General features: G+C 42.5%; 1 protein-coding gene across 3 annotated transcripts in view; it reads left to right on the forward strand.

The window, feature by feature from the left end:
- Nucleotides 1-22,021, forward strand: part of JADE1 (jade family PHD finger 1) — a 77,006-nt gene that overhangs the window by 49,089 nt on the left and 5,896 nt on the right. For all 3 annotated transcript variants that reach the window (XM_070949007.1, XM_070949008.1, XM_070949009.1), the window contains 2 exons: nt 15,080-15,607; nt 19,172-19,289. In XM_070949007.1, the coding sequence (XP_070805108.1) occupies nt 15,080-15,607; nt 19,172-19,289 (646 nt within the window). The remainder of the gene's footprint in view (nt 1-15,079; nt 15,608-19,171; nt 19,290-22,021) is intronic.

Below are 22,021 nucleotides of genomic sequence, written 5' to 3' on the forward strand. Positions count from 1 at the left end.
AAAACCTGGCCAAAGCTCTTTATCTAACTTTTATAGTGATCTTCACATGTTATATCCTTGTTACTTTAATAAAATAAATTATAGAAGCAGCACTGACATTGGCAGCGTATATACAACAATTGGGACATTACATATATTAATGTTACAATATTAATTTAGGATTTTTGTTTAGATACACACATTTGGGCTAGTCTGCATTGGGTTTGAGAACCTCATTGCCATACTATTAAATCTGTGTTCAGTGTGAACTCTTTGATGGTTATAAATCATCACTGTGATTTAACCTTTTTTTAGTTGGCTTTTGAAATTGCCATTGTCTTTGACATCTTTTTTGCTGAAGAAATTTTTTAATATTCGATCTCCTTCTTCTTTCTCTTCTTTGTTAATATTCCTTTGTGTGCTGTGTCATATCTTCTTTTTCTTGGCTTCTTGGAGCTTGTTCAGTGTTTTCTTGTTTATATGCCAATTACACTTGTCATCTGATTGTTAGATTTTTTTATTACCATTTGCCTGTCGTAATTATTTACTTTGGAAATCATTTGGTCCCTATCTTTGTTCAGAGTTCCTTGCATTACCTGCTGAATTTGCAATTTACTTAGCTATATTTATCTTGATCTATATCTAATTTAGTAGGTACAGATGAATGGATTTATTTTTTTAAAATAACTAGTGTGACTGAATGTAATGTTAAATGAGAAATACCAAGCACTTCACTACATTTCTAATTGAGCAAGTTCAGTGAAAACTAGGTGTTCGCTGATTCATTTCAGATAGTTATTTTTGCTTGTTTTGGCCAGAGTTGTTTTAATTTCATTTCTGAAAATGGTCTTCAGAAGCCTGTCTGTTCATTGTGGGTCATTTAGAGCAACATTGCTATCTAGCAGATTAATTATTAGTGATAACATAAATATCTAACAGTTAACATATTTGTCAAATTGTATTTGATTTTTCAGTCTTCAGAGAGCAAATGGTTAGGAGATCACTAATATATTACTCCATCAAACTGTGTTGCCCAAGGTTATGCTTCTTAGTTGAACACTATTTCTAATAGGATTCAAAATTCTGAACAAATATGCAGGGTATTCAAGGAAGCAGATCAATTGCTATTGTAGCAGCTTTAGACTGAAATAGAAATTAAGAGGAGTTTGTTCTAAGAATGAGATCAAGTGCATTTTATGTTTAGGATTTGGACAAGATCTGGGAAATCTCAAAATGTCGTTCTGGAAAGTTTAATGATTTTTACAGCTGTCCACTTAGGAAAGGCATGAGCAACTATGGGAAGTCCCCCAATTACCCTGCCTAATATAGAAGGATAGTGAAGTGGCTCTTTCAAATATTCTGACCTTGTGATAAAATCAAAGTAACGGAACAACTTACCTTAATTTAGATATGTTGAGCCCTCTTTAATGATTGAATAGCCCTTCCTGCAAGCTCTTGAAAGAGGGCCTGTTGTTTCCCTGGGCTTGGACTCTGTGCCCAGTGTGGCACACTCCCACATTCTGGCCAGGAGGTCTTTCCTTTCTTCTGGATTCTCTGGTCAGGCATGTTCTTACTATATGACCAGATTCTCCATAGTAAAAACAGAGTGCTCTCTGTGCTCCTTTCTTCAGCAGTTATGGTTCTCACTGCTGTTCCTATTTGCATATGTTCCTCTTCCCCCCAACTCGGTCCCCATCGGCATCAATGGGGAGAAGGTTGAATAGTGAGCTCTATCTGGCTTTTTGCATCTCTTCCAGACGAGAGTCAATGATCACAGATAAGGTTGTAGATCTGGTCCAGATTCTGTTGCAATCCTTGCCATATTATCTTAGTGCCAATTTGAGCATTCAGTCCTTGTCTAAACTGAGAAATTAGAGCTGCTTTGCTCTCATGTAACTCTGCAGTGATTAATTTGAATTCAGCCGGACCCTTCTATTACCCTGTTTAAGCTTCTGGATCTGATGGGTCTCTGTTACTTCTCTTATCGGATCTCTGAAGTTGCCCATGAAGTCTGGTAATTGTCTATAATTGGGTCATTGCCTTCAGTGATCAGAAATGCTGAACTATGAAAGTTCTCATCCTTTCTTATTCTCCTCCAAGTCTTTTTCCAGTACACTGCTCCTCCAATCCATTGGCTGGGTTCTTTCTTTCATGTTGCTGGGGAAACTGAGTGCAGATTTTTTTCTCTCTCCTTGGCTGACCACGCCCACTCTGTGACACCCACGCCAGTCTTTCTCACTCAGTTTCTGAGGGAACTTCTACCTTTGTTGCATTCCTGCAATTTTGGATATCTTGGCTGACTTACTTTTTCGTTATTTATTTTCGTTTATTATTTTGCTTCATTTCTGTGAGAGGAGCTGCGCCGTGGGATTAGTGAGGCTGCCAGGGGCGGTAACGCGTCTGGGGCTCCAGACCGTTCCACTCCTTCCCTTCAGCTAGTGACAGGCAGCAATCTGGATTCCGACCTGGCTGGGCGGATCCGCGGAAACTTCAGCCGCCGGGGTCTCGTTGGCTAACTGGTGAGTTGGTACAGCCACGAGCGCCTCAGCTCCGATCTGTTCGGGTGGCTCCGGAGTCACTGCCGATGCCTAACGGCATACTCTGAGGTCCAGGCTCGCCTCACAGTTCACCTATCGATCCGGCTGAAAGGAGACCGCAGAACTGCTTTTCGGGCCATTTTTCCGTTGCGGCCGCCATTTTGGGGGACTTGAAACTGGCGGCCGCCATTTTGAAGTCATCGAATCCTTTCCAGTCGGCGTTTGAGGTGACTATTAGGTGGTGAGCTGCTGATTGACGTTGAGCGCCTTGCCCCTGTGCCTGGAGAAAGTCAGTACTGCGGGCATTGAAGGGGCGCGTGGTGCCACCCGATTTTGGACACTGACTGTTATTGCCAGACTTTCTGTGGTTCTGCATAGGCAGATCGGCCTCATTACTACTTTAATTTCAGATAATATCTTATTCAGCCTCCACATTAATTTAGTGATTCAGAGATGGCTGATTCAGATTTGTCTTCAGACCTTGAGCAGGAGTTTAGTCCTCCCGTGATTCTAAGTCAACATCATGCTGTGCGCAAGCGTGCTAAAAGGGCTTCCAGCAAGACAACCAAAGCCTCTCATTCATCGCTGCCTCTGTCTCAGAACAAGGCTGAGCTGCGGCGTCACAAGATACTTGAGAAGCAGTTTGAGAAGGCCAAGAAAAATGACCTGTTCTGAGGATGCAGAGGACCCTGGATCCTCTTCTCAACTTGTACCTAGGGACGGTGCTTCCTTGTCTCATCCAGAGACTTCCGATTCTAGTGACCATCGGTCTCCTGCGGTCTCGAATTTGGGAACCTCCAAAGGGGTCTCAATGTCTTTGCCAAATGTTTCGTTGGCTCCTCAAATTGACCAACCTGTGCGACCCAGACGTGCGCCTGAAGCTACCTTCACTCCGACAGCGGCGGGACTCCGTTCGGAGGAACCCACCGCCCAGCTGGACCTTCAGTTTATGCTATCGGACGCTTTAGCAAAAATTTTAGCGGCAGGTCTACAACAAGGTTCAGGCAGTGCACAGCCTTCCACTGCCAGCTACAACGCACAGGCTCGTGCCACTCAACCTGCCAAAGCGCCTGTCCTGACTCATGCGGACTATGCCTCTTCAGAGGAGTCGGAACAGGCTGACGAATGTTCAGAGGACATCGAATTCTCCAAGGATGAAGGCCTCCAACCTGAGAAACCTGTATTGACGGGTCTGTTTCGACCTTCTATTTTTAAATCTCTTCTGCACAAGGCAAAAGTCACCACTCAATTTGGTCTGTTAGCTGCTTCATCTGACAGTAGCAAGCAGTCTTCGGCTCCACACGACGCCTTGTTTCAGGTTTCTAAACCGGAGAAGGACGTTATTCCTTGTCCTCCACTGTTTGCTGACGTAGTTCAGACCGCTTTTGGCCAGCCTGGGTCCTTAACAGCTCCAAGTGGGTTGGACAAACGGCTTTATTGTGTGGCTTCGGAGTTGGAGAATATATTGGCCTTGCCATCTGTGGATGCGCCAGTAGCCAGCCTATCATCGGCTTCGGTGGTCTCTACAGATTCCATGAACGGATTGAAGTCTGAGGAAAAAAAGGTTGAAATTGGTTTTCGAAAGGCGCATCAGGCGGCTGCTTGGGCGATCAAAGCGGCCACGGCGATGTCATTCTTCAATAGAGCATCATTAATCTGGCTCCGTCAACTGCAGGAGCGTCTCCCGACAACGCGCGCATACATCAAGATATCAACAAAATCATGGCGGCTACGGAGTATTCGGCTGATGCCTCCTTAAACGCTGCTAAGTTTGCCTCCTGCGCCTTGGCATCAACTGTCACCAATCGACGGATGTTTTGGCTCCGTAACTGGAAAGCTGACTCAAAAGCGAAATGGAAACTTGCTTCATCAGCCTTCAAAGCCCCTTCTTTGTTTGGTGCGGCTCTGGAGCCTCTCCTGGTGGAAGATAAAGATAAACGTAAGATCCTTCCATCTTCCTATCGCAGGCTGGAGCGCAGATATGTGCCTTATAATCAGCGGCAGCCCTTTCGGGCCTTCTCTGGACTCAGCGGGTCCTACGCTCAACGATCTCAAGGTGTGGACCGTGTATCCAAAAGACAAACTTTTCGAGACCGTATGTGTTCTCAAACAACATCCAAGCGACCATTCAGGGGCGGCGGTTACCGCTCCTCCAAACGAGGCAAATGACTCTCACCTGTCAGATCCCATTGGTGGTCGCCTCCAGCAGTTTCACCACCAATGGGCTCTTTCGACGACCGAGGAGTGGATCCGACGCACAGTGCGTCACATGTCTAGAATTTATCAGCGTCCCTCCCAGTCGCTTCTGTCGATGCCTGGTCTCGCACCTTGTACAACAGTGCCAATTGATGGAAGCGGACATCTCGCATCTGCTGGCCATCAAAGCAATAGAACCAGTACCCAAAGATCAAGAAAGGACTGGATTCTATTCCACCCTGTTCCTGGTGGCCAAAACTTCGGGGGGACACAGAGACATCTTGAACCTGAAACAGCTCAACAAATTCATCTTGTATCACAGGTTCAAGATGCAGTCTCTCGCATCGATTTTGGCGTGCATCAGATGCAATGACCTCTTACAGTCGGTGGACCTTCGAGAGGCTTATTTACATGTCCCAATCCATTCGGCAGACTGCAGGTATGTGAGATTCAAGTACAACAACCATCATTTTTAGTACTGTGCGATGCCGTTTGGGCTCTCCTCGGCCCCCCAGAAAGTTCACCAAACTGGTAGCAGTGGTAGCCGCGTCACTACAGTCCCTACTGGTTCGTCTGCTTTGTTACTTAGACGATATCCTCGTCCTGTCATCATCTCCACTCCAGGTCATGAGAGACATGGAAGCAGTGATCCGGGTGTTTCAAAGTCATGGCTTCACCATCAATTACAAGAAGAGCCACCTTATACTGACTACGCGTCTTCTTCACTTGGGAGCGGTGATTGATACAACCAAAGGGCAGGTCTTCTTATCTCCAGACCGGGTCCACAATATCAAAACATTAGTGATGCAGGTAAAGGCCCAGCGGCAGGTTCCTCTTCTTCAACTGTCTCAACTGTTGGGGAAGATGGTGTCCTGCATCGCCATCGTTCCCTGGGCACGCAGACACATGAGACCACTACAGTGGTTTCTACTACCGTTTCAGAAGGCCGGACGCGCCACATCTCCATCGTCAATTCCATTGACCCCTCAGGTGCGGTTGTCTCTGACGTGGTGGATGTCTCCAGCTCTCCAAGAAGGGTGTGTGTTTCTCGAGATCAACCGGCTAGTCCTTACATCAGACGCCAGCCTGGTGGGCTGGGGCACTCACTTTTTAAATCGGGTAGTCCAGGGTCGTTGGTCTCTATCGGAGAGGGCGAACAGCATCAACTGGCTGGAGTTGAGGGCTGTTTGCCTCACTCTAAGACACTTCCATCCCATCTTGGAAGGCCAGCACGTGTTGATCCGGACGGACAACATGAGGACCAAAGCTCATGTAAATCGCGAAGGGGTCACTCGCTCCAAGACCCTGATGATCGAGGCAGAACAACTTCTAGCCTGGGCAGAATGCCACACAGCATCACTGAAGGCGGATCACATTTCCGGGCTGTCAAACATACAAGTGGATTGGCTCAGCCCAGAGCGCATCGACCCGGCTGAGTGGTGCCTCCATCTGGAGGAAATTGTTCGCCGATTCGGACTCTGGTGGACTTATTCGCCACACCTCAAAATGCACAGCTGCCCAGGTTCTTCACGCGCTACCAGTGCAGGGGTGCAGAGGGTTGCAACGCCCTGAGATGTCCGTGGCCAACCGGGTTACTCTATCACCGGGCCCAGGAGCTCATCATTCCGAACTTTTGTCCCGATCCACGGCATCCTCGTGAGAAAAATTGGCACACTCTTGACGTGCGGAGGGCTCTCCGTCGATACATCAGACGCACGGCATTGTTTTGCCTTACTGAGTCACTGCTAGTGTCTTTCCATCCTTCCTTCATGGGAAGGAAGGTGTCGTCGGCTACCGTGGGTCGCTGCATTAAGGCCTGCATTTCGACCTCTTATGACAGTAAGGCCAGGCCAATTCCAGACAGAATTTATGTGCATTCGACCCACAGTGCGGTGACCACAGCGGCCTGGGCGACACAAGCTTCTGTACTGGACATTTTCCAAGCGGCCACTTGGGCGTCAGCTTCTTCCTTCATATGCCATTATAAGATTGACTCTTTTGCCTCGGCAGAGGCTTCATTTGGCCGTCGAGTTTTGCAGCAAGTGGCCACCTTCCAAGACTCAGGGAGCAGTCAGCCTCCCGCCCAGGACGTTTGAGCTTGGGTAGATCCCAGCCAATGGATTGGAGGAGCAGTGTACTGGAAAATGGACGTTGACGTACCTGAACGTCCCTTTTCAGAACGCTGCGACTCCAATCCATACCCGCCCTGTTGGGCTTCCTGTTCCTGAGTTCCTGACTCGTTTTGTTCTTGTTGTTCTTGAAGCTTTTTCTAGACCTATGAGTTCCTGTGCCTTCGTGAGGAAAGGCTGGCATGGGTGTCACAGAGTGGGCGTTGTCAGCCAAGGAGAGAGAAAAAAATCTGCACTCAGTTTCCCCAGCAACATGAAAGAAAGAACCCAGCCAATGGATTGGAGTCGCAGCGTCCTGAAAAGGGATGTTCAGGTACCTCAACGTCCATTCTGTTAAACACCCATGGCTTCTTGCAACACTAGTTGGACTACTGGTGCCAGAGCAATCAGTGGTGCTGGCTGTTCCAGATTCTGCATCTGTTGCACGAGTTGAAGCACTCTTGTCATCAAATTGCACACTTCATTCTCTAGTCCATCCTGACCCCGAAGCACAGCATCCATTAGTCCTTGGTCAGGCAGTTCTTCTCCCTGGGGCTTTAGTTGCCATCACAGTAGTTGCCATTGCTCTTCGGGAAAAAGATTGGAAGTCAGAGAAGATTAATGTCAGGTACAAAAAATCAGGTCCACACAGCAAAAGATCCAAAATGACTGATTTATTGTTCAAACCTATGTACAGGAATCTTCTCATAACTACTGGTTTGCACTTGGGTAAAACTAGATAAAGTTCTGTGGCATTCAACTAGTGGAGTGGGGGTTGGACTTCATTCTCTTGTGACTATGTAGACATTCTAAATTGATTCTCCCTTGACAGCTCCCTCTGGTTCTGCCAGTCTCTCTCATGCATTTATTGATTTATATAATTGTCGTCTTAGAGACGTAATTAAGACATGAACGACCATGGGAGGAGGGTCTCCCAGTTATAAATTCTGCTTCCCCCAAATTAGCACTTTTGCTTCCTACATAGAGAATGGTAGTTTATTTACTGTGATGGATTTATAGCTTTAAAAACTGTACATTTTAACTCACTGTTCGGTTAGCAGTTTTTCCACGTTTATGCATAAAATATGTATTAGTACACAGGAATTGCTTTGCAGCACTTGGATATTATAACATTAATATTTTATGTCTAAACACAATAGTACTGCTAATCAGAACATAGAGCTAACCTATTTACAGATAGAGTATACACTAAGCGATTTATGAGTTAAATACTGGGTGACTACAACTTTTATTCAGAGAAAAAATGTACAAATAAAAATGATCACTATTCCCTGTCTTTTCATACAGAGAAAATTGTGAATGTTTTTAGGGAATTGCCCACAGTTACCAAGATGATATAATTTGGCTATGGATAAAGATATGGGTTAGAATTGCTGTATGTGTTTACATTATGCTGCTCCCTACATTGCTTTTCTCTCTAGCTCTAAATCATTGATATGTCAGAGATTTGACATTGAATCCAGCACAGATTTTCAAGTGCTTTACCAAAGGCTTTGCTTAATAATGTCCTTCCAAAGGAAATTAAAAATAAATGTGCCAAATATGACTCACAGATATATAATATATGCCCAGTATATTAATTAATAAACGTTATTGTAAGTTTTAGTAGACCTGTATTATGTAAGTTTTTAGTTACATAGCATGTGCATTGTATTTTTGGTTAGTATACTGTACTTGAAAGAATAGCATCTCGAGCATCCTATTCTGCATAGCATCGACGGGAGAGTCCAGGATGGGTTGCTCTAGCCTTCTAGCTCTATGGACTGAGGTGAATTTCTGAGGACATGCCTCCCTGGTAATGCTTTTTCAACTCAGTCTCAGCTCTGTAGGACGCTCCTTTAAGCTCCCAGAGCTTCTGAGCTGAAATTAGTAGCAATTCTTTTTGAATTCTTTCTTAATTCCCTGGTTTGCAAAAGACTAAAGGAAACTGCTTGGTGGAGCCCGAAGCACTTTAGAACACTGTGCTACAGCTGATCGGCTCCACCCAGTCCCTTGAAGATCCACAGGAGTGGAAAGGGGCTTGTTTGCAGCTCTGGAGGCTTTTTTACTTATTTTAAAGTCGCAGAGCTGAATTTAGGCCATCAAAGAGGCCCATTGGCTGGAGCAGCCCCTCTAACTTCCGCGGCTGCGGAAGAGGGGTTTTGGAGCCTCATTGCTGCTCCAGTAGCCATTTTCTTTGCCATGCTTCTCAGCTGGTATTTGGGAACTCGATCCAGCAGCAGTGGCCATTTTGTTTGTTTTCACGCCATTGCTAACAGATCTGGAGCCTGATCCAGCGCCTGCCTGGCCTGCTGTGCACTGAAGAACTCATCAGAGGACATCAAGAGCTCTGAAAGGCCAGTATACTTAGCGCGAGCCCCTTCAACTTCTGTGGCTGCGGAGAGAGGCCTGGAGTTCCTGGCTGCTTGGGCAGCCATACTCCCAGGAGCAGTGAGCCACTGCTGCTGTGTGACCGCGTAAGTCTGCCTGGCTTGCAAAGTGGTTCCACTATATTTGGTGGCTTTTTTTACTGGCCTTTGCCAGTTAGCCATTAGGAGCAGAGTCACTGGTCGATTGTTCGGCCACACTCATATGGGCTCCAATTCGCTGTGGCAGATTTGGGACTATTTTTTATTTATTTATTATTGAATTTCTATACCGCCCTACTCCCGAAGGACTCAGGGCGGTGCACAGCCATGAAATAAAACACATAAATATACAAAATTTAAAATTGAATAAAATGGATTAAATAAATTTGGCTGAATTAATCCCAACTTGCTTACAGATCCTGGACTGAATTACAACATCAGGATCTGGACTCCAGTTTTAATCCGCGTTTGTGGTGGAGCAGGGTCACCTCCCCATCTCAAGAGCTTTCCTTAGGAGCCCGAAACCATGCTGAGCCAGCAGCAGGGTTTTCGAGCGCGTCTGCCTCATGTTTAGGCCTGCAGCAACAAAATGGAAGACATTGGCTCTGGCTCAGGCCTACGATAGGAGGAAGCATGGTCTCCTCCACCCACAGACAGGGCTGGTAGGGTCTCAGTAAAGCCTTGGTCTGCTAGCTTGGCAGCAGCAGCTAAGATTACAGCTAAGGCTCGGGCACAGAAGAAACCATCCAGGGCGGAGGAGAGGGCAGCCAAACAGAGACAGAAAGCCCTAGGCAAGGAGTTTGACAGAGCCAAGAAAGACTCTAATAAAAAGAGACACCCTGATCCCAAAATGGCTGACAATCTAGCTGCACACCAGCTCTCTGAGACAGCATCACAGCAGGGGCAGCAGGCGAAGCACCAAGGGGCTCCTGTCATTACCCGGTCTCCAGGGGACCTCAGGGACCAGTCAGGACAAGGTAGTCATTTTGGGCCTTCGGATACGGCTAAACAGTCTACCTATTCTTGATCCCAAATTCCCATGACAACCACAGGGAGAGGACTGCCCATGGGAGGGGGGCACAGAAAGACTCCAGAGGCAACTTTCACCCCAACAGTTGCGGGGCTCCGCCTGGAGGTGCTTCAGGAGCAGGACATGCTTCCCTTTATGAGGCTTTGTATAGCCCAGGCTATCAGAGAGGGTATTGGTGAAGGACTACAGCAGAGCCAGCATACCCATCTCAGGCACAGATCAGGCTATGTATACCAACATTTGGGAGCCAGCAGGAGAGGCTACGAATTATCAAGGCCCTTATTCTCCAGAGCATTCCACCAGGAGCCAATCTTACCTGTCGGAAGGAGAGCTTCAGGGAGAGGGGGATTTTTCGGACTATGAACGAGAACCCCCCTGTATACCGCTCTTCAAGGGTTTGTTTAATCCTGCTCTGGCTAAGGCGTAGCACTGCCCTCCTGGGGAAGGACTCAGCTTCTCAGGAGCCTCTCTAGGAGCAGGGTGAGCAGGAGGACTATCTTTTCACTGAACAGGTCACAGAAACGGATGCTATTCCGATTCCCAGGATGTTCCTGGATGTCATAAAGAGACAATGGGCCTCATCAGCCTCATATTCTCGACCCAGTGGCATGGAGAATATGCTTTGTAGGTGGACTCGGAACTCCTGGACGTAGTTCAGGTTCCAAAGTGGATACTCCAGTAGCAGTCTAAACATCTTCCTCAGTTCTACCACTGGACACGGAAGGCGCATTAAAGGCAGAGGAGCGTAAGGAGGAGATGGCTCTCCGCAGAGCTCATCAGGCAGACTCATGGGTGATCTGGGCCTCCACTGAAGCATCTTTTTTCACCCAAGCATCGTTGTACTGGCTCAGGCAACTTCAAGCTCAGATCCCAATGAAGGATCTACGAGTGCACCAAGACTTCTGCAAGATCATTGCTGTGGCTGAATTTACTGCAGATGCATCTCTGAATGCAGCTAAATTTTCAGCATGGGCCATTGCATCCCAGCAGTAATCAGGAAGGTCCTGTCATAGAGGGCGGAGGTCCTGTTGGTAGCTCCTCACTGGCCCAGACGGCCGTGGTTCACAGACCTGGTTGGCCTGTCAGTCGCCAGACCCTTCAGGATTCCCCCGGAGAAGATCTCCCTCAGCCAAGGTCCCATCATCCATCCGGAGCCTCAGTGGCTCCAATTGACCGTTTGGCAATTGAATGGAGACTCCTGAATCAGGAAAAGTTCTCCAATAGGGTCATACAGATGATCCAAGCAGCCAAGCAGCCTTCTACGATGCGCATTTACAATGCAATTTGGAGGATTTTTAGTGACTGGTGTGCCAAGAGCCAGCTGGACCCTACATTGGTTTCAGTGGCGGTGGTTCTGGAATTTTTGCAGGAGGGCCTGGAGAAGGGACTTTCCCTGAACACCTTAACAATGACAGGTCACAGCCCTGGCCTCAGTTTTGAAACTTGGGGATTTAGGTTCCCTTGTTCACCACCCAGGGCGCGAGCCTTCCTCATGGGTGCCTCCAATTTAAAGCCCCCAACTGTCCACCGCTACCCTACCTGGGACTTGACCAGAGTATTGCAGGCCCTTACCAAGGCACCAATTGAACCATTAAGAGAGGCCAGCCTATGTCTCCTCTCTTGTAAGGTGGCTTTCTGGTGGCCGTCAACGTCTGCCAGGCAGATCTCAGAGTTGGCGGCATTGTCGGTGAGAAAGGACCTATGTGTTTTTCATGCGAACAGGGTGGTTTGGTGGTTGGACCCAGCCTTTCTATCAAAAAGTCAACTCCTTGTTTCACCAAGCACAGGAGTTGATCATGCCTGATTTCTGTCCAAGGCCTCAACACGCCTTGGAGCAGACCTGGCATACGCTGGATGTTAGGAGGGCCCTCCATATTTATATCTCAAGAACCACTTTCATCAGGAAAACTGAGTCCCTGTTCATCTCCTTTCAGCTGTCAACTCTGGGCCACAGGGTGACGCCTTCCATGGTGGATCATTGGCTACTGGCATGTATTGCCCATACCTATGAGTTTCAGGCTCTCACGGAGCCTCAAGGGTTTACGGCACATTCCACTAGGAGTGTTGCCATAACAGCGGCCTGGGCAACTCAGGCTTCTGTAGAAGTGTTGTGACCCAGGTCCAAGTAGTTAGTATTAAATACAAACAGTTCGAAAACAGACTTTATTAGAATAGCTGAGAATTAACTCATTCTCAGTGTAGTCCAAACTAAACTAAAGCAAATTCTTCAAAACACCATTCCTCAGTTTATCACTGACCTTGGGATAATTAGGCAACTGCCAAAGGCTTTTCTTGTCAAAAGTTCAGAAGCAGAAGACGCCAACAAGAAATGAATACAGTGAAACGAGAAGCAAATCGCTCAATGTTGTTTTCCGGCAAAGAGGCCAAGAGCCGTTGCTGGTCTTTTAAGCCTTATCGGAGGAGACAATCATCTCTTAGCCCTACTTCCGAGTCGTCCTCTCTGCTTTATCTGCTCCTGGTAAGTCTTCTCATATGTACACTAGGAACAGGCTCCTCCTGTTCCTCTGCCTCTCTACTGTCAGCCTCTAGAGGCTCCGAAGTCCGCACATCACTCCCCGATGGCCCTGGTCCCATCTCTGCCTCCGACGGAGAGCCCTCATCCGGGCCTTCCCCAGCCTCAGGACTGGCCCATGTTCTTCTTCAGTCTCATTGCTGTCCGACTCCCCTGCCAGTTCCGCAGGCTGCGGGCAGACCACAACAAGAAGAGATTTGTCAGGCGGTAACATGGACATCCCCGTCGCCATTCATCCACCACTACAGACTAGATTCTTACGCTTCCGCTGCAGTGGCCTTCGGCCAACCTGTCCTACAGCGAGTGCATTAGGAGGCGGGGAGTCAGGACCAGAGTAGTTCCCATCCATAGGACTGTCAAGCTTTGGTATGTCCCATCCTGGACTTTCCCATCGATGCTATGAAGAAGGGGCGTTGGTCTTATCTGATACGCCGTTTCTTGTGGTGATTGACGGGAGAGTCCATCCCCACCCGGTGGACTGTCTGGTCCAGATTCTGGGAGACGATTTGTTTGGATTGGAGACGGCTTGTTTGGATTGGAGACGGCCTACAAGATTCGCTTCATCTTTGTTTTCAACTGAGGAGCATTATCAGGGAGGCGTGTTCTCAGAAATTCAACTCAGTCCCTAGAGCTAGAAGACTAGAACAACCCATCCTGGACTCTTCCGTTGATCACCATGAGAAAGGGCATATCAGGTAAGACCTATACCCATTTTTCCACTAAATTTCTGATTTCTTTTAATGATTAGTTTGTTCCTACTGTTTTTTGTTTTTATTTATTCCATCATACCTATCTCATCTACCCCATCCATCCATCCATCCATCATAAATCATGAATATTATTTATTCTTTTTAACTAATGATAATTGCATTGAAAATTGAGGTTTCAATAAATAGATCTTTTCAATTCAAACCGTTTCATATTCCCAAATTAAAATAATCTTCTACTGAATCTCTTTTAAGCCATCAAGCTTATTTCTGTTAATAGTGTGCTGGCCTTGGTAATCACTATGGTATTTCTAATGCTCTAAGAAGACTTCAATGATGATGTTATCCACACTCTAGTGAAACAAGTATATCCCGATGTAGGTAAAGTATGGCATTACTAGGGATGTGCAGCATTTTGAATCAAGAACCAAGAGAGGTTTTTCAGTGTACATGTGGTCTCACTCTTGCTCCTTAGAACTTGCTGCTTTCTTCAGTCACATGGCTACTAAGCAAGCCTAGAAAATGATGCAGTTTCCAGTTCTTTTCTGGCTGTGGATCCAAAGTGCTGCATATTCTTCATAACAGTTGGAGAGTAAACATGTTGATCCTCATCCTAGACTTATAAATCCCCTTATGTTACGCCAACACAACCCCAGTGTATCTTGTGAGTGGGAAATAAAAATACTTGGTTATACTGTCTATTACAACCAAGAGATACTTGGTTATACTGCCATGATATGCTGTGGCAAAATTTCTTTCGATTACAGTATTTACATTAGCAATTTGATCACTTTTATATACCCTGTTTTCCCTCAAAATAAGACATCCCCTGATAATAAGCCCAATCGGGCTTTTGAGTGCATGGCAATAAGGCCAAGCGCTTATTTCAGGGTTCAAAAAAGTATAAGACAGGGTCTTATTTTCGGGGAAACACGGTATATAATGTATTGGTTGTTTTCACAAAGGTAGCTATTAGCTAGGATTGATAAAAGTAATGGACAAATTCATTACAAGTAGTCCTCAACTTACAACTAGTGGAGTCTGCTCTTATGGTTATAAGTCATGACAGTTGTAAAAATTTTTTACAACCTTTTTGCAGTTGTCATAAAGCAAACACCATGGTTGTTAAATTGTTTGCTAGGAGTCATTTTTGCCAAAAACTGGAAGTAAATGCCAGTTTTGTCAAAACCGTTGTAAAAGACTGTCATGGAACTGCAGGATGCTGCAAATGGTTGTAAAGGCAGGCCAGATATAGAACACCTGAAGTGCAGTCACATGACTGCAGGAGGGATAGCCCTGAAAACTTTGGAGCCGGATCGTAAGTACCCTGGGGAGTTTCATCATAACTTTGAATGGTCAATAAGCGACCAGTCGTAACTCTCTTGATAATTATATAGTAACTCACGAATCAGCCATTGTCACTTTCTGTTCATGCTTTGAGTTTCCTGACTATAGAGGCAGATAACACTTGACAATACAGGTTCTAGGCCCAATTCTGAATTGCTGTTGTAATATTCTTCTATTATGTCTAAACCTTGGATTTGGGAGAGCCCGAACATAGGGTTCACAATCTTTACTACATATTTAAGTACTTAAAATTTTTATTTCTTTTTTCTGCAGTGTTCAGTAAAAAACTGCCGCACAGCCTTTCATGTCACTTGTGCATTTGATCGTGGTTTGGAGATGAAGACTATTCTGGCTGACAACGATGAAGTCAAATTCAAATCCTATTGTCCGAAGCACAGTTCTACTAAGAAGTCGGATGAGGAAAACCTCAATGAATTAACTGGCCAGGAAAATGAGAATGGGGCACATGATCATGCTCTTGGTCACTTAGAACCATATGATAGCATAGCTCAAAATCAGGAGGAAGCTCATCGAGTCAGTATTCGAAAGCAGAAACTCCAGCAACTGGAGGATGGGTTTTATGCCTTCGTTAATGCTTCAGAAGTGGCTAAGGCTCTGCAACTTCCAGAGGACTCTGTAGAATTCCTGTATCAGTATTGGAAATTGAAGAGAAAATCAAACTTCAACAAACCTTTGATCACCCCAAAGAAAGATGAAGAGGACAATCTAGCCAAACGGGAACAGGACGTTCTGTTCAGGCGACTACAGCTTTTCACTCACCTCCGGCAAGATTTGGAGAGGGTAAGATACTATGTTCTTTTCTTTCTTTTTTTTTAAATCAATTTTTATTGCAATTTTTTTGTCCCGTTCTCCCCTCCCTCCCCTCCCCCCACCAAGCATACATATTCTCCATTGTGGTTGGAGACAGCAGGTAGGCATGGGTTGTACTCATCTGTACAGTTTGAAGGACTGAGTCTGTCAGAGTTGTTAAGTCCTGCCCTTGTTGCTAGGGGCTTTCAGCTTTTGATTCAGTCCTTCAGACTGGATGGTCGTGTTGGAGCTACTCTCTCCCTCCCTCCTGACTGTTTCTTCACCTTATGGACAATTGAACAATTCCTTATATCTTTGTATCTCTGTTGATCTATGTTTGTGAGTACCTACTGCCTTGTCTGGATCATTCTTGTGTATCCTTTCATATACACAATCCATTTTACACCATATCTCTGTTTTCAATTTCATTCTCTTTCCATACTTCTTTATCTTAACTTATTTACTTCTTAATACATAAACACTATCACTAATCGCCCTTAATTCCTAATCTCTTACAATAATATCAATTATCTTATTTGTCTATTGCTAGATATATTTCTCAAATTCCCCATCCCACTTTTTAACATTTCAACTTTCTCTCTTGATTTAAATTGTCCTCAACATTAAACCAAATTGCCATTTCACATTCCATCTGCTGTTCTGTTTTACTATGAGCAATATACATCATGTTCAAATCTTACATAAAAATCCTTTAACTAGTTGACTATCCACAATTAATAATATGAATACAATTCCCTTAAATCTACTAATATACTTTATTTTCCTTCCTCTTTTCCACTAACCTTCCCCTCTTTAATAATTTTCTCTTGATCTCTCAAAAATTCCACTTCTTGTTGATTTTCTCCTTTTATCCCATTCTCTTAACTTCTCCTTTTTCTTTTTTTTTAATTTTTATATGTATTGTATCTTTTCTTCTGAATACTTTTTCTCACTTTTGAATATAATATTCGAGTAGTTCTCCCCAAGATTTTGCCTAATCTCTTCCCACTATTTGCCCCTTTACCCTTTGATTGATACTTTTTTGGGGGACATTCCTCTGTCTACTCTTTTTGTGCCACTGTAAATCCCAGTGAAATCATCTAACTGCTTTTTAATTTCAGTTCCTTTTCCTTCAATATTATTTTCTTGCTCCTCATTTATGCTCTTTTACCACTTTCTGTCCTGTTTCCTGCTCTGTGTATTCCAGCAAAATTTCTGACTTTTTATTACCCTTTAGAGATTCACACATATTTTTTAACATCTCAAATAATTCCTCGTACATCCAAGGTTCCATACTGTCCATTTAACATATTGTTAAGACTTTTAAATTATTACATTTAAATTAAATTTAAATTATGTCACATTTAATTAGAATTTAAAATCCATATAGTCTCTTTATTTTCAAATTCTAATGTCCAAGTATTTGTCCAATCCACTCCAAGTTGAAAGTTTATTATCTTCCACAGCCGTAAAAAATCAAAGCTAAGCAAAATTAAATAATAAATAATACATAGATTCCTTAAAAATAAACCAATTGAAACATGTTAAATAATCAATAATTATATATAGCTATCAAGCTATTTCTCTTTGAGTGAAGCAGCAAGATGCAGAGTCCAGATAGGGGGTAAAAAACAATAAATGAAAGAAATTAAATGCATGCGGTAAGAAAAAGTGACCTAAATCTGGATCAGTATCTTTTCTCCATACTTTAGATATGTTAGCCACCTTGAGTCATTATAAAAACGATAAAGGTAGAATGTAAATAAATAAATGAAAATACATTTCCAGTCTTACAAACCATCCTTGCTTAAATCATATTTAAATATTGCTTCGTATACCGTTGGTTATTTAACTTCTAAATATTTTTTTCCTCAGCAACTCCACCCAACACAACCCCCTCAGTCTTCTTACTCTTATCAACAAATTCAGTTCATCCGTCTTTCATTTTTGACCCTATATCTTACTTTAAGAACATATTTTGTCAGTAGCCCATTTTCACTACACTCTACTTAATTCTCCTAACATCCATAACTTTCACTTTTGTATAAGAAAGCAGAAAAGAAGCACATTTATCCATGGCAGTCTTCAATTAAGTTTCCCCCATGTCTTAGTTCTTTACCCCCCTATTTACTGCTCTTAGAATTCAAGTTGCAGTTGTGTATCTACCCAGGTTGTTGGTTACCTGGTTTAGTTATACCCATGCAACATACAATATTCTCTGCCAGTGGTAAGGATAGTACAATTTAGATGCATTATGGCTGTCACAAGTCCAATCAGATTCTACTTTTAGTAAGTTGCTCTTGCTATTCTGTGCAAGCTAGGATTTCTAATCTAGAGATACCTAAAAACCCAGCATAATATTTGTCTGCATTCCATTAACTAGGAAGTATGTGCAGTGTACTGATACACATGCAGGATGCCCCAATTATAAAATACCAGATTGAAGAGATTCATTAATTCTTTTGCAAAATACTGAATGTATATCACTCTTAATTCTAAAGCAAAATTGGACATACTTTTCCAGTCTGAGGGACTCACATGTTTTGAGATGTGTACTTGGAAGATTGCATTCCATAATCCAGTGCCTCAATTTTTTTTTCAAACATGACTCTTACCCTACATTGAGGGCTCCTATGATTAGTAGAAGCTACTGGAATGAATGTGACTCTGAAACTTTGATAATCATAATAACAATAGCATTTAGATTTATATACCGTTTCATAGTGCTTTATAGTCCTCTCTAAGCAGTTTACAGAGTCAGCATATTGCCCCCAACAAACTGGATCCTCATTTTACCCATCTCGGAAAGATGGAAAGCTGAGTCAGCCTTGAGCCTGGTGAAATTCGATCTGCCAAACTGCTTGCAGCCGGTGATCAGCAGAAGTAGCCTGCAGTCCTGCACTCTAACCACTGTGCCACTGCGGCTCTTAATCAACTTTGATATCACCAGCCTTGCTGGATAACTTCCTTTCATTGCTTAGAAGATGAAATTGGTATGAAAGCTGATTGCTGATCATAGAGGTGTACATTATTCAAACAAGGTGCTTTGGATGTGATGCAGTAATCCTTATTAGCTCCTGTAGGTCTCCTTAACTTCTGAACAAAAAAGGATTATTTTCTGGAGCCAACTGATTACAGTATTGAGACTAGAAAAATTAGATTTCTGGTAGTTAGAACAAGGATATCTAGGCCAGGTCCAAAACAATTTCTAGCTTTGAATCTGAATACTGCACACTTGCTTTCAGGAAGAGCTTTTTTTGATATTAGGTCTTCAAACTGAAATGTAGAAAGTAAAATAGATCTGTTTTTTTCTGTGTTTATGCTTTCTCTTAGCTATTGAGTAACTTGAAACATCTGTGCAATTAGGATAGATTCAGGCTCCAGACTGACAGGGCTGAATTCATAAGGTATCATTTTTAGAAGAAGGGTTTTTTTCCCCTTTTTTCTCACTATAAAGAGGTTTCCAGATGGGCCACTTTTTTTCAAATAACTTCAAAATAATCTTAAACTTCCTTTATGCATTCCTCATATTAGCAATGTTTTCAATGTTTCTAGGTACGGAACCTCACTTACATGGTGACCCGAAGGGAAAAAATTAAAAGATCTGTTTGCAAAGTCCAGGAACAGATATTTAATCTTTATACAAATCTTGTAGAACATGAAAGAGCTTCAGGTAAGTTTTGTTGTTTTCTGTTATTTTTCAGAGAACGACTTTGGAAAAACACTACCAAATGAACTGGAATTAAAATTAATACTGTAACGCTCATGTTTTGTCCCCCTTCTTGATATAAAACAAATACATGGGAAATAATGACATTAATTTTTTTTGTGCTAGGCCATAATAAAATTTTGATTTGATTGTCTTTAAGTACATAAATTTAAATTCAGTTAAATCAAAATTATCCCTACCTTGTTTTCCACCATTTCTCTCAGCTGTAAAAAGATTGCATGTATTATCTTTGCTGTGCTTTAAGGAATTTATTGATTTATATTTTTATAAACTTGGAAAATAATTCTCTAAGCCATTGCAAATACTTACAAAAATATTGTTATGGCTGCTTGTAGCCTCATTTTCCTATTTTTGCTTCCTTTTGAAAGTCATAATATCCTCAAGTTGCCATTTCTCACATCCATGCAACAGTATTACTCCACGTAGCAAATTCTAATTAGTATAATTCCAATATATGAAGAAGGATTTGGGAACCTTATTTCTGTTGAAGATTATGTATTCTGGGACAGACTACATTCTGACAGTGAATATATCCAGATCCTGAAATTTGCACAGAACTTGATAGCCTGCAAGTATAGTTGTATACATACAGTATGCATTTGAAGATTAATAGAAGACTCCATACAAATCTACATTTCATTTTTTCAGGATTTTTGATTGCAAAAAGTTTGCTAATCATGAGTAGAAATAAGTAGATGCTTTTTTTAAAGTCAACAGATGTTGGTCAGAAACCTAGAGGATAGGGTTATACTTCATCCTTTTACATTCTATTACTTTAGCACAGGATAAGTTTCTAAATTTTGTTCAGTTATTTCATGCTTGCATTTTAATAAAACTTGCAATAATTCAGTTTAACATTTTCCATTATAGGATAAGTAACAACTTAATAAAGCTATGAAAAATATATTTGTGCTTTGTAGACCAAGCTAAGGCAATGTTGATTTTTAATTGATGCACTTCAAAAACTTAAATTAGTTTTGTGATTTTTAGAAATTTTAGGTTAATCACAATTTATTATTGCAAGATATCTTAAAAGAAGTACCTATATATCAGTCAAATATATAATTTATATCGTTTGGTCAAATGGGACATTTTTTCCACTATTTAGGAGGAACATTTTTGAAAAAACAAGAACTGAAACAATTTCTGTAAAAATAAGCTGGTTGAGGAAAAAGAGCAGCCACCTTGCCTTGAAGGTGACCGATAAGAGCTCCCCCATTCAATAAAAAGAAAGAAAAAGAAAAGCTTTACAACTATTGCTTTCTCTGAGAATGATATAAATAGCGTCTACAATTTTCCCTGCTTTAATTTTGGCAAGTTAACACTTGTACTTTATTAGGGCACATTAACATTTCAAAAGTTAAATAAATTAGTAAAATGAAAATCGCTATTTGACTGAAGGGGGTTCCTGTAGGGATAAATATGTTTTAAAAGTTATGTAATATTTGCTATTTCTGCTTGGAGAATACACTCTTCCTACTAAACCATGTGTTTGATACTTCCTTACTTTCATATAGATATACTTAAGATCATATTCTGTGTACTTTTAATATGAGTGAAGTTTAAGGAAATTTGACTGAATTACCCCATTGGATCGAGCTTAAAGATATTAATGTCAACTTTAGTAGCACTTGGTATTGTAAGTGCTCTAATGCCAAATCTAATAACTAGTGGGATGAATTACCCCAATGGCAGGTAACCTCTTACATTACATATTTAATGCAGACATCTCCACCATTACTAATCATACCGAGCTGAGGTGGCACAGTGGTTAGAGTGCAGTACTGCAGGCTACTTCAGCTGACTGCTAGATGCAGTTCAGCAGATCGAATCTCACCAACTCAAGGTTGACTCAGCCTTCCATCCTTCCGAGATGGGTAAAATGAGGACCCAGATTGTTGGGGGCAATATGCTGACTCTGTAAACCGCTTAGAGAGGGCTGTAAAAGCACTATGAAGCGGTATATAAATCTAAGTGCTATTGCTATACCAATTAATTGAAAATGGAGATTTCTCTTGATATTAGAAGGCAAATATTAAAGATATTGGTTTTTTTCCCCCAGAGTAGTAAAATTTCTACCGTTGATGAAAATTTTGACGCATAAAGTTATTGGTGCCCTTTGATATGAAATTCTGTCATTTTTGTAATAACTGAATTTCAGCAGATTTTAAATGCACTGCAATTAACAGTAATCTTAAAAAGAAATAGAAAGATATTTCCAAATACCTACGATAAATTTTAACCTAAACTTTCTGTTTTACAACTGGCAATTTAAAATCATGTTTACCTACGTATACATCATATTATTTATCTCAGGCAGAGAGCATAGAAAAGATGTAAGAAGTAATAACCCAAAGCAATTAAAAGTATGACATAAAAAAGGAAACATAGCTAAAATTAGTTTATAAAAAGTAAAGGTTTGCCTTGTCCAGTTGTGTCCTACTCCAGGGGCATTGCTTATTTCCGTTTCCTAGTTGAGCGAACTAGCATTGTCTGAAGACGCTTTCATGATCATGTGACTGGCATGACTATACGCCAACACCTACAGAACACTTATTTCCTACTGAAGTGGTATCTATTTATCTACTTGTATTTGCATGCTTTCGAACTGATATACACATAGATAACATTCAAATACACACTGTAGCTTTCCATATCTTTCTATCTGTGCTAAC

Source organism: Pituophis catenifer, unplaced genomic scaffold, assembly GCF_029215685.1.
Source record: "Pituophis catenifer annectens isolate HBS135680 unplaced genomic scaffold, rPitCat1.0.hap2 SCAF_8, whole genome shotgun sequence".
Taxonomy (NCBI): Eukaryota; Metazoa; Chordata; class Lepidosauria; order Squamata; family Colubridae; genus Pituophis; species Pituophis catenifer.